The sequence below is a fragment of the Diuraphis noxia genome, unplaced genomic scaffold (genome assembly GCF_037042655.1).
Source record: "Diuraphis noxia isolate RWA-SAM2 unplaced genomic scaffold, SU_Dnox_SAM2 contig0005, whole genome shotgun sequence".
NCBI lineage: Eukaryota > Metazoa > Arthropoda > Insecta > Hemiptera > Aphididae > Diuraphis > Diuraphis noxia.
The window spans coordinates 23,248,139-23,261,881 of NW_028301715.1; the positions used below are offsets into that span (position 1 = coordinate 23,248,139).

General features: G+C 31.3%; 1 protein-coding gene across 3 annotated transcripts; it reads left to right on the forward strand.

The window, feature by feature from the left end:
* Positions 1 to 1,596: 1,596 nt before the first annotated feature.
* Positions 1,597 to 4,456, forward strand: Ssu72 (Ssu72 CTD phosphatase). Of its 3 annotated transcripts, none has more exons than XM_015514494.2 (6): positions 1,597 to 1,786; positions 1,857 to 1,974; positions 2,477 to 2,620; positions 3,926 to 4,065; positions 4,143 to 4,261; positions 4,335 to 4,456. In XM_015514494.2, exons 2-6 carry the CDS (start codon positions 1,895 to 1,897, stop codon positions 4,434 to 4,436), a joined length of 585 nt encoding a protein of 194 aa, XP_015369980.2. In that variant the 5' UTR covers positions 1,597 to 1,786; positions 1,857 to 1,894; the 3' UTR covers positions 4,437 to 4,456. The 3 variants fall into 3 exon arrangements, with proteins under 3 accessions (XP_015369980.2, XP_015369981.2, XP_015369982.2); XM_015514495.2 differs by having other exon boundaries at positions 1,860 to 1,974; XM_015514496.2 differs by having other exon boundaries at positions 1,887 to 1,974.
* The last annotated feature ends 9,287 nt before the right edge of the window (positions 4,457 to 13,743 follow it).

Sequence of the window (13,743 nt, forward strand, 5' to 3'; positions counted from 1 at the left end):
TCCGTTTAACCGAGAGTTCAGAGATGTGACCACTAATAATCGTATAGCCATAGCGTTATGGACTTATATGTGAGGGCTATAAGTTATAAATTATATTCAATTATATTTCTGGTATACCTACTACCTACACATCATATATATTATAAAAATTTAACTAAAAAAAATTACGGGATGGAGGGGGGGCTAATTAACATTAGTTACATGGAGGCTTCAGCCCTAGATAATCATTTAGAAGATCACGACATATAACATCGTTTGTTCTTCGTTAAATATCCTATTTTTGTCCACATTTTAACTTTAAATAAAAAAGTATAAAAAAATTGTATTTTTTAAAATATATTTTTTAGATTTTTAGGTGACAGTATAAACTACCTACTTAATATGAGGAACCAGAAGAACCATCTATCAAAATTAAAATTGCTAATCCTTATATGTATAAAAATTGAACACTTAAGTTATAAACTAGAAATATAAAACGATTTGCAGATTTTCGTAATTTTATCACAATTCTGACTTTGAACATGCTTATAAATATTTTATAGTAAGTGTAATTCTAAAAATGTTAGTTAAGTATTTTCGAAATTTTTCAATTCATTGGTGCATATGATCCTATGAATATTTTATGAGTATAGTAAGGTATTTATATTTAATTTTCGAGATTTTTAACCGAATGGAAATTTTTGTATTGACATTTAGGTATAGGAACAAAACTAGAAGAATACAAATGTTTATGCATTGTTCAAAAAGATTAAAAAGATTTTTATAAATTAGGTAACAAATAACAACGATAATAAGATCAATTGAAAAATTTACTCATTGTAAAATAACATAATTATTTTCGTAATTCCATCATCATTATAATTCCCTGCCTATCAGACTCGAAATTCCCCCCTGGAGGGCGAATCTCCAACATTACAGGTTGGGAACCTTTGCTCTGGATGTTTTGGTATAATTTTAATTTTTAAATGATTCTTTTCTAAATAAAAATTATTTAGAAATCACTGAACTTAGAAATATTTTATATTATATTGTAATATTATTATTGTATTTAAAAATTAAGGCCCAGTGTAAAAATTACATTTTAAAACATACCTATCATATAATGGCTTTCTAGTTCTAATAATTTTTAATACTATTTGCATTATTTCAATTTTTAATGTCTATGTACATATTATATATTTTCATTTCTACTAAGTAAATTCCACGGTTAAAGATATATTCATATATCTTTATATCTTTAATCGTGGTAAATGCTGATTGTTTGATGCTTATAAATTATAAATCATCAACCATATTACGAATATGACGGTAGATGAATAAATTAATAGTTTGAAGATTTGAAGACTTGAAATTTGAACACTTACCTATGTGAATTGTATTATTCTAATTAACATTCTATACACTATAAATGTCTAATACATTTGGTCAAAGCGTAGCTGGCGCCGCTGGCGGCTGCCGACCTGGCCGACATGCGACATTCCGTGTTCTCACTGTTTTTTTTTTTCAAAACAAATTTTATCTATTGAAAACATGTTCATGAGCTCTTATCAGTTATCATTTTGGTCACCTTATCTGGTTTATCACAAATTTTCAAATTACAACAACATTGTTTTTGTAATAAATTGTTTCATTTGAAATGTTTGATTTTTTTCTCCTATTATATAATTTCTTATTATGTTACTAATTTTATGTACTTATTGTATTTTATTTAACTGAATCGTTCAAAAAGTATGTGACGTATAACAATTTTCTATTTCGTTTAATACATCTAATCTACATTATTAAGGTACTTTTAATAATAATTTGTATAACTAATTGTTTAAATATTAAATAAAAATGTTTTTATTTTGTAATAGTAGGTATACTTCATTTTTTAAATTTTTAAGTTAGTACTATGGCAATCAATGATTTTACAATAGCTGTGGTTTGTTCAAGTAATATGAATCGAAGTATGGAAGCACATGCTTTTTTAAGGTAGATTATTAAAAGTTATTTTATATTGTTATGAATATTCTATTTATTATTTGCCACTGTCATGACTTGTAAGTGTTGTTGTAAAATGTTTTTCATACATTTAAATTGAAGTGAAAGTATTTTTTTACTCTTATTAGTCATCAGATGATAATTCTTAGTCACAACCAATTAAAAAAAAACTTAAATCAAACATTATTTTAATTATTTTTAATTGTTAAGTCCTACCTAGTTTATATTAGTATATTTAATTTGATAGAAGTGTACGATTTTACCATTTATTTATTATATTTTTGATTTTAGGAAATTTGTTATTAACTTTAATCTATGAAAAATTGAACACTGAATTATCACATATTGTTATTTATTAAAAATTAATAAATTTATTTGACTAGCTTTTGTATTCTATTTAAGTTCCTATGTCTAATAACATTATAAATATTTCCTTTATGTATATTTATCATGATATGAAATGTTTTTGATTAATTTGTGCTTATGATTATAGTAAAAAAGGTTTCAATGTTCGATCATTTGGAACAGGAGACAAGGTGAAGTTACCCGGAACAGCACCAGACAAACCAAATATATATGATTTTGGATGTTCTTATGATGAAATTTACAGAGATCTATACAACAAAGATAAAACATAGTATCCTTTAAAAAAAAAAAAAAAAATAAAACAATTTAATTGTATTTTACTTTTTTGTACATTGTATAACTTTATTTAATAATGTTACCTTAGCTATAATTTTAAGCATTGCAGACATTATCTTTTTTTTGTGTATTATGTATTTTCATTTGATATTTAGTGATTGAAATTAACAATGATTTGTAATAACTGAATTGTTTTGAATAGACGTTAATAAGTTATACTAGGAATGGATTGAACCAAAATTTTCTGAAAATTTAAACTTGACTCAGTGAAAAAGTTAAACCTTATTCAGAGGTTAAAGTGGGAAAAAATTCCAGAGAGGACTAATGTTTCCAAAAAGTTTTAAGCGTTCCATATATAATTTTATGTATAATGTCTAATGTATAAAATCCTAATTTGTTAAAGGGGACGTTTTTTAACCGCCGTCAGAGGTAAGGGGACTGAGTCCTCCTGCGTCCCCCCCACTTTAACCCCTGACCTTATTAATTATTATTAAATAATATTCTTTAAACAATATTTATTTTTACTTTTTTACACAATTAATAAAATAATAATGAACTTGAAAAATTAATCATAGAAGTTGATCTGGCTTGTTGTAAATTTTGTTGTTTTGCATGAATCTTGTATTTTTTTAAATAACAGTAATCATTGATTATTATGTTAATCATATGGAAATGTCTAATTAAAATTATAAAACAGTCATTTATTAAATTATACAAATAAGTCTAAAAGTACAATATAGTTGAGTAAAATATAAAGTAGTTTAAACCTTTAAACTAGATGTTTTTGAAAATATATTTAATATATTTAAAAAATTGTCTTTTCTTCTGAAAATTTATAAATAAGATCGTCTAGGAGTTAATTTATACATTTTTAACGATTAATACTCATTTTTATTCAGTTTAACTTTCGTATCTTCATTTATTTATGTTTTATTTTTTGTATACAATTTATAAACAGTTTATATTATATGATTTAAATGTAGTTTTTAAAATAATATTATATATAATTTATATTTATACTCTGTTCAAGTTTAAAAAACAGCAGCAGCTAATTTGTGTACAGTGGCTTGGCAATACTACTTGATAGGTGTACAAATAGTTGACATGTTGGGGGTGGAAACTGACAAATGGGGTGTTTCGTGACTGCTGCACTATGAAAATTGTCATTGCCGATTATGCTTATTAACTTGAACAGAGTATATTATATAGTTTTGATGTTATTTATTGAAGATTTTATTATTTCATTAACATATTCTCAATTATTTTTATCATTATTTTCTTAACACAATTTTATATTTAGTTATACACAAAATGGTTTATTAAATATGTTGGATAGAAATCGGCGGATAAAGCAACATCCAGAAAGATTTCAACAATGTAATGAACAATTTACTGTAGTTATTACGTGTGAAGAAAGAGTATATGATCAAGTTCTTGAGTGTATGTTTTAATGATAATCTTATCATTTTATTATGAAAATTAAAATTAAAATCATATTTATTTAATAATATGTTTAGATTTTGAAACTATTCAAAGTTTTGGAAATAAGCCAGTTCATGTTATCAATATAAACATTCAAGACAATCACGAAGAAGCAACAATTGGAGCATTTTTAATCTGTGAATTTGTTACTTTGGTAATATTATTTTATTGATACAGTTTATCCAAATATCTAATGAATATTATTGTAATTTTTTTCTCCATTTTAGTTGTCCAGAAGTGAAGATCTTGACAATGATATTGATCAATTAGTTGTTAAATATGAAGAAAAATGTCAAAGGTCACTTCTCAACTGTGTACTTTTTTATTAAATCTTAAATTTAAATTTAAATGTGACTATAATTTATAATTCTTTATCTAAGTGATTAGATATTAAATATTGTATTTGAATCAACATGAATATAATATAATATAATATAATATAATATAATTATATTATATTGGGAATAAAAGATTTATATCATCAAGTATAATATATACTATATTTTATTTTATCAATAGAAAAATGACTCTGGGCCCATTGATTGAACCCCTTTAATTTTAATTTTAAATTTAATAATATTTATTGATTTTAGTCTTTGAGCGGAGTATGAAATGTATTCTTTTAAAAAAGTGACAAATATTGAAATATGCTTGTTTCAACTTTTGGTAACAAATTTAACTCACTTGGTTTATGCATGACAAAAATATTGAGTAAAAAGCTTGAAAATTTAATACAAGGTTTCTCATAAGTTCAGAATATCTTAATTAAAAAATATCAAAATCAGTCATAATAATTTTATTAGCATTTAAAAATTATTTTATTGGGATAAATGAGATAATTTTTCAGGATAAGAATTTTCTTTTCATCATAATTCAGATGACTGTGTTGAATGCAGTTACTGAGGTATCAACTTCATACCTACTCGTAATTGTAGTACGGATTCTTTGATTTAAATCAATTTTTTAGGCTGGAAAGCAGAAGAGTTAATTTTAACTGATATTACTGCATTGATTGCATGAAAAATGTGTAGTTATACACAATAGCATTCCTACATTGGCTACATTAGTGCTGATTGAATCATGATATGTTGAATAAATCTATCATTATTGTTATTTATCTATGTAGTACCTACGCACTTTCTTTTGAAGCAATCAATGTTATTTTAACTTATGCTTGTTACGATGTATTTATAATATGTTTTACTTTTAGATAAAAATTCGTTTATGATAGGTAATACAATTATATTATTGATATGAAGTAGTACTTACATAAATGTTTGAGGGTGTTATTATAGATTGCAATTAGAAATAAAATATAGGGATTTGATCTCAATAACGGAAAAACTGTTTTGATGGAAACCGAGAAAAGTGTTTACCATGTTCATTAAGTGTATCGTGTATCAGATTATGAAGTGATTTAATATTCACTCGTTTTGCATATTTTATATTATGCGTAAAATAAAGCAAAATCTACTCAAAATCGTTACGTGTGTGTTTCCGAGTTACGATAGTGACAACCGTGTCGTACTTAACGATAAATTTAAAATATAATATCGTAGGTATCTACGTCCAGTCTATATATCCTGAATGGACGAGGCTAGTTATTGGGTCGAGCGAACAAGTGATAAATGTATCAACTTCCTACTTAGGTGTTATATTGGGTTTTCGTTATTATTATTACTATACATAGAACTGGTACCGAACTCGAAGTTTTTTTGTGGAGCGAAATCTAAAATTGTTTGTCCACCCATCACTGCAGCGCAGAAGGGACAGTTGCCCCGGGCCCAAAATCTTTGTAACTTTGTATTGGTTTGTTTTCAAATTAAAAATACGAATGCCGTCTGCAGATTCAACGCTTTTTTGGTTCACTGAACTTCGATCGTCGTTTTATTTCCAGCGCGGCCGAATTACAAGCCAAGCGCCGAACGACTATACTTGACAGCCGAGATCAACAAACAAGACTGTTCGCTACTGTGGACGACGACATGCGCCAGCCTGTCGACGAGTGCAATGTTTGCCAACACAGCACCTGAGCCAGGGCGCCGCGGTCGAGCCGTCCTGGAACAGAACGTCAGCGGTCAGTGGCAGCCGCCGAGTTTTATACCAAAAAAGTTATATTCCGCCGAACAAAGATACAGCACGTAAGACAGAGAACATCTCGCCACGAGCGACGTTTACATCCAAGTGCGCCTCGCAAATAAATTCAATGGGTAGACTGAACATTTATAACGTAATTTATTGTATTACGTATAATCGAGTTTGTGACTTGTGAATAGTACCAACAATAAATAATAATAATATAATTACTACACGGAGCGATATAATGTCAAATAATAACTAAATTCAATGGCTTAATACGGACGCACGACAGTACGACATGGTGCAGATTTTCGTGTGAACAGAAAAAATACGCGATGACGACCGCGATGATGACCGCGATGCGAACGGTGGAAAGCCGAAAACTTTGAAATTTCAGCGAGTCTAGTCTCAATGTACTGAAGTACTAACATCTATATTCTATACCTCGTTTTCTCATTATTAATTTAAAAATAGAAAACAAAATATATTATATTAGGTATCAGTATTAATATCGAAAACCATGATAATAATTTTTTAAACGGATATAAAAATATAATACAAATTTCTTTAAACTTTTTTATTTTGTCACAATTTTTTTTGTTTATCGTGTCGTGTCGTCTCAAAGACTCCCCTGACGAGCCGTCACTGCGTTTACACTCAAGGCAGAAGAGATCGTCGATCGACAGGCGACAGGTACGACAAATTTCGTCTCTGCCTCAATTCATATACACACAACGTCGAACACATTTCCGGCAAGGACAACATCGTCCCCGACGCGCTGTGGACATTTATAAATCGCCGAGACAACAGCGCTACCGGACTCACGGCAGTGGGCAATCGACTGAGCTAACGAAGTAACGAATCAGTAACCAGGCCCGGCTCAAGTGCTTAAACTCAACTAGGCAAACTTGAGTTTTGTCGCCACTCTTACATGTAAATACTACATCAAATTTTTTTTTTTACATAAACAATACTAAAAAAGTCTTAATTTTGAGTTCATTTTATTTATTTACATAAAATTAACAATTAATTAGATTAATAAATACTGAAGTCGAAAATCGAAGCATTTTTAATGCCCCAAAACGTAATGAGACACAAGAAAATATAAACACACATCATGGTAAAGTCAATACATTCATCACTCCGCTCAGAATCTAAAATTAATAAAAATGTAAACATTTCATTAGAACTTGACTACAAAAATGTTAAATGCCGTCCCTAAAAAATGCTGCCCTAGGCGTGGGCCTATGCCGCCTACCCCTTGAGCCGGGCCTGTCAGTAACGATCTGCAGCTCCAGTGCATTATATCGCTGATCCATACAATTATACTGCAAGTTCGTTGTGTCTGCTGCACCTCTCCGAACGTCGCGGCGTTCGGATTATTGCACGGGCAAAGCGCGCAGTTTTCGACTCGTTTTACACCGGGGGTCTTTAAACCGCGGGCCGCCCTGTTGTCACAATATGCAGCCCACGATCACATTTTAAATTCAGCATGTACATTTTCTATAGTTCAATAAAAATTATAACAGTTAAGCTATCGCTGTCGCAGAAATATGCGATATGAAAAATTTGTAATTAAAAAAAAATTTTATCTATGTATATGTTTTAATAATAATAATTTGTAATTTTAGGTGTACCTACCTAATTTTAAAAATTGTAATAATAAAACTGAATTTTTGTATAAAATATATGTTTTTACTACGAATGCAGCCCGCGAGGTTTAAAAAAAAATAATATTTGGCCCGCTGCAAAAAAAGGCTGAAGACCACTGTTTTACACGGTCAAGCTCACGTCGGTCGCCGCGTCACCTCTCGTCTAATCAAATTGCGCTATTGACGCAGGCCATTTATGGATCGGGAAATCACGCGATCGTCTCGAGCCTGCAAACCGCGTCAATGTTCACAAACACACGACGTCCAGCATCACGCCGAGCGACGCTTCGGTCGCATTCGCCTTATTGACTTGATTGGGCCGCTACCACCGTCCAGCGGATACAATAGTGCCTACTAATGGTCGTCGACCGATTCATGCGCTGGCCGGAAGCGTGGCCGATCGCGAATATAATAATATGTTTGTTGGCCTATGCGGTCGCGCCGCTCTTAACAACTATAACTGGATGGCGCGGTTCGGCGTGCGCGACGTCATCACCACCGACCAAGGCAGCACAACTCGACAGTTCAAGTAGGATCTGTTTGAATCACTTTGAATCACCTTCGGCATTCAGCTCATTCGCATCACCCTCAGGTCAATGGGATGATAGTAGTACTGAAGGTCAGCCAAGCTGCCTATCGTCGTACTGTACCTAGCTGCGCCGCGTAGCGTATTTCTGAACCCTAACTGAGCTGGGGCACTAGTGCCCGAATCCGGTTAGACTCCGTAGTGCGCGTCTTCACTACGTTCCCTAACTGATTTAGGGCACACTTTAAATATTCGTGTAAAAGAATAGTTTTGTACCTATATTAATTATATTTACATAATAATACATTAAATTACGAACCATTACAATATTGTTGTCATAATATAAATATATATATGCTATATACAACTTAAAATATTAGGCTTGTACATACATTAGTAATTAGTATATATAAACTATATTCACAACACACATACTATAATTATATAAAAGTTATAACTAATACAATATATGTCGTTAGTACATTTTTTTTGTACCTAACTTAGTATTTTTAAGCTTTAGTAGTTTAATGCTAATAAAGAAGTAAGTATAATAAATAATTAAACTAATACATTTATTTATATTCCATATAATTTGGGTAGGTAAGTAATATTGTTATTTATTTACATTTTATGTTAGTAAGTCAGAGCGATTTGGAGTTACATTTATTATCGTTAATAATGCTAGCTAGATTAGTATTTTTAGACTTTAATGATACTGATTTTCAACATATAAAGTACGTAGGTATACTGTCAGTCTTATCGATAAACTTTTCCCACCCAAGCTATCTTTAAGTGTCATACAAATATACAATTATCTTTTATAATCGAATATTAGCTGTGTCCAGTGTGTGGTGCCATATTCCACAAATTGTAACACATTTACCGTTTATAAATTGTTTGGAGTTATAGTTTGCAATATTTATAATGGAGTACCTACATCAAATCAGTTATCAATGCAATCGATGAAAGTGTTTTTATTGAAAATATTGAATTCACTAGCAATGAAAGCTATAAAGTAGTTTTAAAAACGAAAATTGATTCCGACGATAACAATTCGTACACTACTAATTGTGACAACTGGGTTCGTAAATATCCTGAACACACGAAAACGAATTGGATTGTTTACAAAACTCATCCAAATTACAAAAAATTTGAATACCGTAAGGAATACGTCTGTCAACATTCCGTGAAGAATAAAACTACACATGCAGAATCCAATGCAACACGAGTACGCAACAAAAATTGTACCTACAGCTAATATTGATATTCTTATTCGAAAGAAGGCGAAAAAAAATTTAAGAGATACTCATATGAAGAAAGGATCGAATTCTAATGTACATGTAAGTACCTGCGCATGTAATCTATAGCAATTAATAAAATATAGTTTAAAATATTGCTATATTTCAATAAAAAAAACATTGTTTCAAAATGTATAAATTTGTTGGATTATTTAAAGTAAAAATTATATAATACTTTACAATTTAAATTATTAATTTATTTTTGATTCATAAATAGAAATCTTGTTGCTATGAAAAATTCAAATCGTTTGTACATAATTAAAATACATAATTTACATAATTTATTTAATAGATAACTTTTGAACATACTCACAGAATTCATGTCGCTGAGGCATATAGTTTCCTTCGTGTTTCAAAAGTGTTCAAAATAATTTTAAACAATACTTTTCAGAAGGTAATATAGCATAATATAGCATGATATGTTATTAATTATTATCATTGATAAATTAAAAATAAAACTATAAAAAGGTATAATAATGTATTGGAATGACGCCAGCAGGAACGAAAAAAAAATGCACGAGGTACAATTTATAACAGCTGAAGAAAGTATGGATGTTGTAAAAATATTAGCGAATGCTCAATGTAATCCTACTGAGAGACAAGTTTACATGATGTATGATACTTGGAGGTCAACATTATTGTTATTATATAATAATATTATCTATAGTGTTAGGTTTTAACAATTTTTTCTAAGTATTAGATTCTGAGCTGAGCGAAGAATGTGTTGATTTTACAATGTTGTGTGTTTTTATTATTTTAGATTCTGAACGGAGTGATGAATGTATTGATTTGACAATGATGTGTTTTTTTTTTGTGTCTGTGTACAGCATAACTAGTCGAAATAATGCTTCAATTTCAAACTTCGGGGGTGGTTTCCGATGACAAAGTGAATATCCTTGGTGCATTATAGAGGTCAAAATTAAACAATTTCCTACAGTTTTCAAAAAAATCGAGAAAAACAAAAAAAAGTGACGGAAAAACGGGAATTTTTACGCAAAACCAGTTTTCGACCAAATCGATTTTTTTATATGGTTGTAACTAAAAAACAACTAATCACTGTAAATACTTGAAATTTTCACCAAATGTTTATATTAGTGTTATCTATAAACAGTTACCTTTTAAAAATATTTCGATTTTTTTTGAGCTATTTATAGACCACTGAAATTTTCGATTTTTCTGAGAATTTTTTTTTGGAATGTGAATAAGAAAATTTTGAAAGGCCAAAAAAAACTTGAAAATTTAATATAAGGTTCCTTATGAGTTGTTCTTATTGTAGTTAAAAAAAATCAAAAATTGTTAGCCACAATTTTTTTTTATAAGCGTTAATAGTTAAAATTTTTACGAAATATGTCAAAATCGCCAAAATTTGCAAGTAATTTTGAAGTTGAAAAATCATAAATTTTTTGTATTTATATCTAAGGATAAAAAATTAAACACTAAGTTTCCCACATATATGTATATTATGACAACAATATTGTATGGTTCGTAATTTAATGTATTATTATGTAAATATAATTAATACAGGTACAAAACTATGCTTTTACACGAATATTTAATAGTGTGCCCTAAATCAGTTAGGGAACGTAGTGAAGACGCGCACTACGGAGCCTAACCGGATTCGGGCACTAGTGCCTCAGCTCAGTTAGGGTTCGGAAATACGCCGCCGCGTATAACACTGCAGTCAAAGCGGGCATCGAACAAGCTGCGTCCGATTTGGTACACGCGGCATTACCAAGCTCAGACACTCAGGCGAGTACTTTCAGCCCGCTCAACTCGAGTCACGACCGCCCTAGCTGGGTATAGCTGCGTTGTGAGACTCCACGATGCAGCTCACCCGGTACGAACCACGCGATACTCAAACGCGCTACGTTACCTGAGCCGGGTCAGTCACGTTTTTGTCCGGATCGACGAGGTGGTCAGACCATCACCGCTCAGTTAACGTTACGAGGGCTCTCACTCGTCCGCCGAGGGGAGACGTTCAAGGAGCAACGCGAACCGCCCACGGCGTGGATCTCCACCGATCCACTCAAACCTGCAGCATTCTTTGCACGGAATGATCCGCTTGCTGAACACTGCACGTATATACCTTTACGCAGTCCAATCCGTCGACGTCAAGTCAAGTGGTCCTGCTCTTTTTTTGAGGTGGGGGGGGGGGGCATTCGCGGTATCGCCACTCACCTACATCAACCCAATCGTACCAACCCAATTTCGCCATGTAGCTATTCACGCAAACAGTCGCGCACCGACTTTGTATTCGCATTTTTGTCAACTAACTCGTTCATAAGCTTTTATTCTCGAAACGTACGATCGTTTGTGCAACTTTTGTTGATCCGCTCACGCACACTTGACGATCGTCGTTCTTAATCCGTACTCCAGGGGCGCATAAAAGGAGGGGGTTGGTGATGAGCCCCCTCCCCCCTGGACATTTACTTGTGTACGTGGTACCTACTATGAAACTGTTTACTGACAATTAATCGAACTAAAACTAAAATATATCCACAAAAGAGTACAAAGAATGTGCTCTTCTCCAACCAGCGCCCCAAAACTTCTGATGGTAACTTAAAGTTGTACTGTAATTGTATTCCCTGCAGGTCACCTAATATCAAATACCTCGGTGTATAATAATGGACAGAAAATCAACTAGGAATCCACACATCACCTCTAAACAAGGCTACGAAAGGCTAAAAGTTCTATACCCATCATTGATGATCAACCGACAAACTGCATTAAGCTGGAGATGTACTCTTATGCTATATAAGCAAATCCTACGACCGTTATTTCTTTACGCAGCCCCAGTGTGGAGAATTCGTGCAAAATCTCACATACACAAAATACAAGTTTTCCAATCAAAAGTTCTGAGAATCATTTCTAATGCTCCATGGTTTGTATGTATTGATGCACTTCACAAAGACTTTCGGCTACCCACAATAATTGAGTACATAAAAAAATTAGCAATCAACCTCTTCGACCACATCAGCTCTGCTCACAGTGTAAAATTGTATAGACTAAGTGGCCCACCTTCTGTACACCGACCCAAGCGTGAACGCCCACACGACTAGCTGTTATAACTATTATAAATTATGAACATGGCACCAAAACACCCAAAAATATTAATGTTCACCGAGGTAAATAAATTGATAAATTGATATTTATACGAAGACAGAAATGCAATGATCAACAGGGGCGTTCCGAAAGGAAAGTTTCTATCCCCCCACCCAAGGGTTTTTTCAATTGGCAAAATTATGTAGAAGTCGGTCGTTATTCAATAGCGGAGGTCTTTTTTATTTGTATTTGACTAATATTTGTTTCATGAACATTTGCTTATTTTTATTATTTTTATTACTTTTATTATTGTTAATAAAAGTTTTCATCAATGAATCAATTTTACGCACTTCCCTGGAAGATGAGCTGAATACGCCTCTGTTGTACTCTCAAAATCGAATGTGTTATCGAAATTGGTTGTTTGTATGATAAAAATTAGTCTTGTTTGCGATAAATATTTCTTTCAAAACGGATGGGCTCAAGAAATTAATAATTCGTGCATCACATTACTTAGAGGTAGGAGGTAGGAAATCTTAATCCGTACAACATTTTAGTTATTTTCTGACTGAATAAACAATAATAATACAAGTTAATAGTTGGTAATAGGTAATAATTTGTTTGTTATCACGCAAACATAAAAATACTATTATTAGTACCTAATTAATATGTATGGCGTGAAATTAGGTATTATACAGACTATACCAATATTATAATTGGATGTATATACATTTAGGTTAAATAGTGACAATAAATCAAATTTGAGAAGAACCCACGGGAACAATGTAATATAAGTCTATATTTTATAGGTAGGTATTTTTAGTGTAAGATATTGTGTGAGTATAGTAAGTTTTCAAAAAGTTTTAATTTGTTTATATTATTAAAGTGAGTATATACAGATATACGGTATAGGTATACATTATATTATGTATAAACGTATAACGTAAATAAATAATAAACACATAGTCACATGAATGTTTCTGTTTTCATGGTATTCTTTAATTCTTCAACGGTTTTCTTTATTAGTTTTGAGTTTCCATTA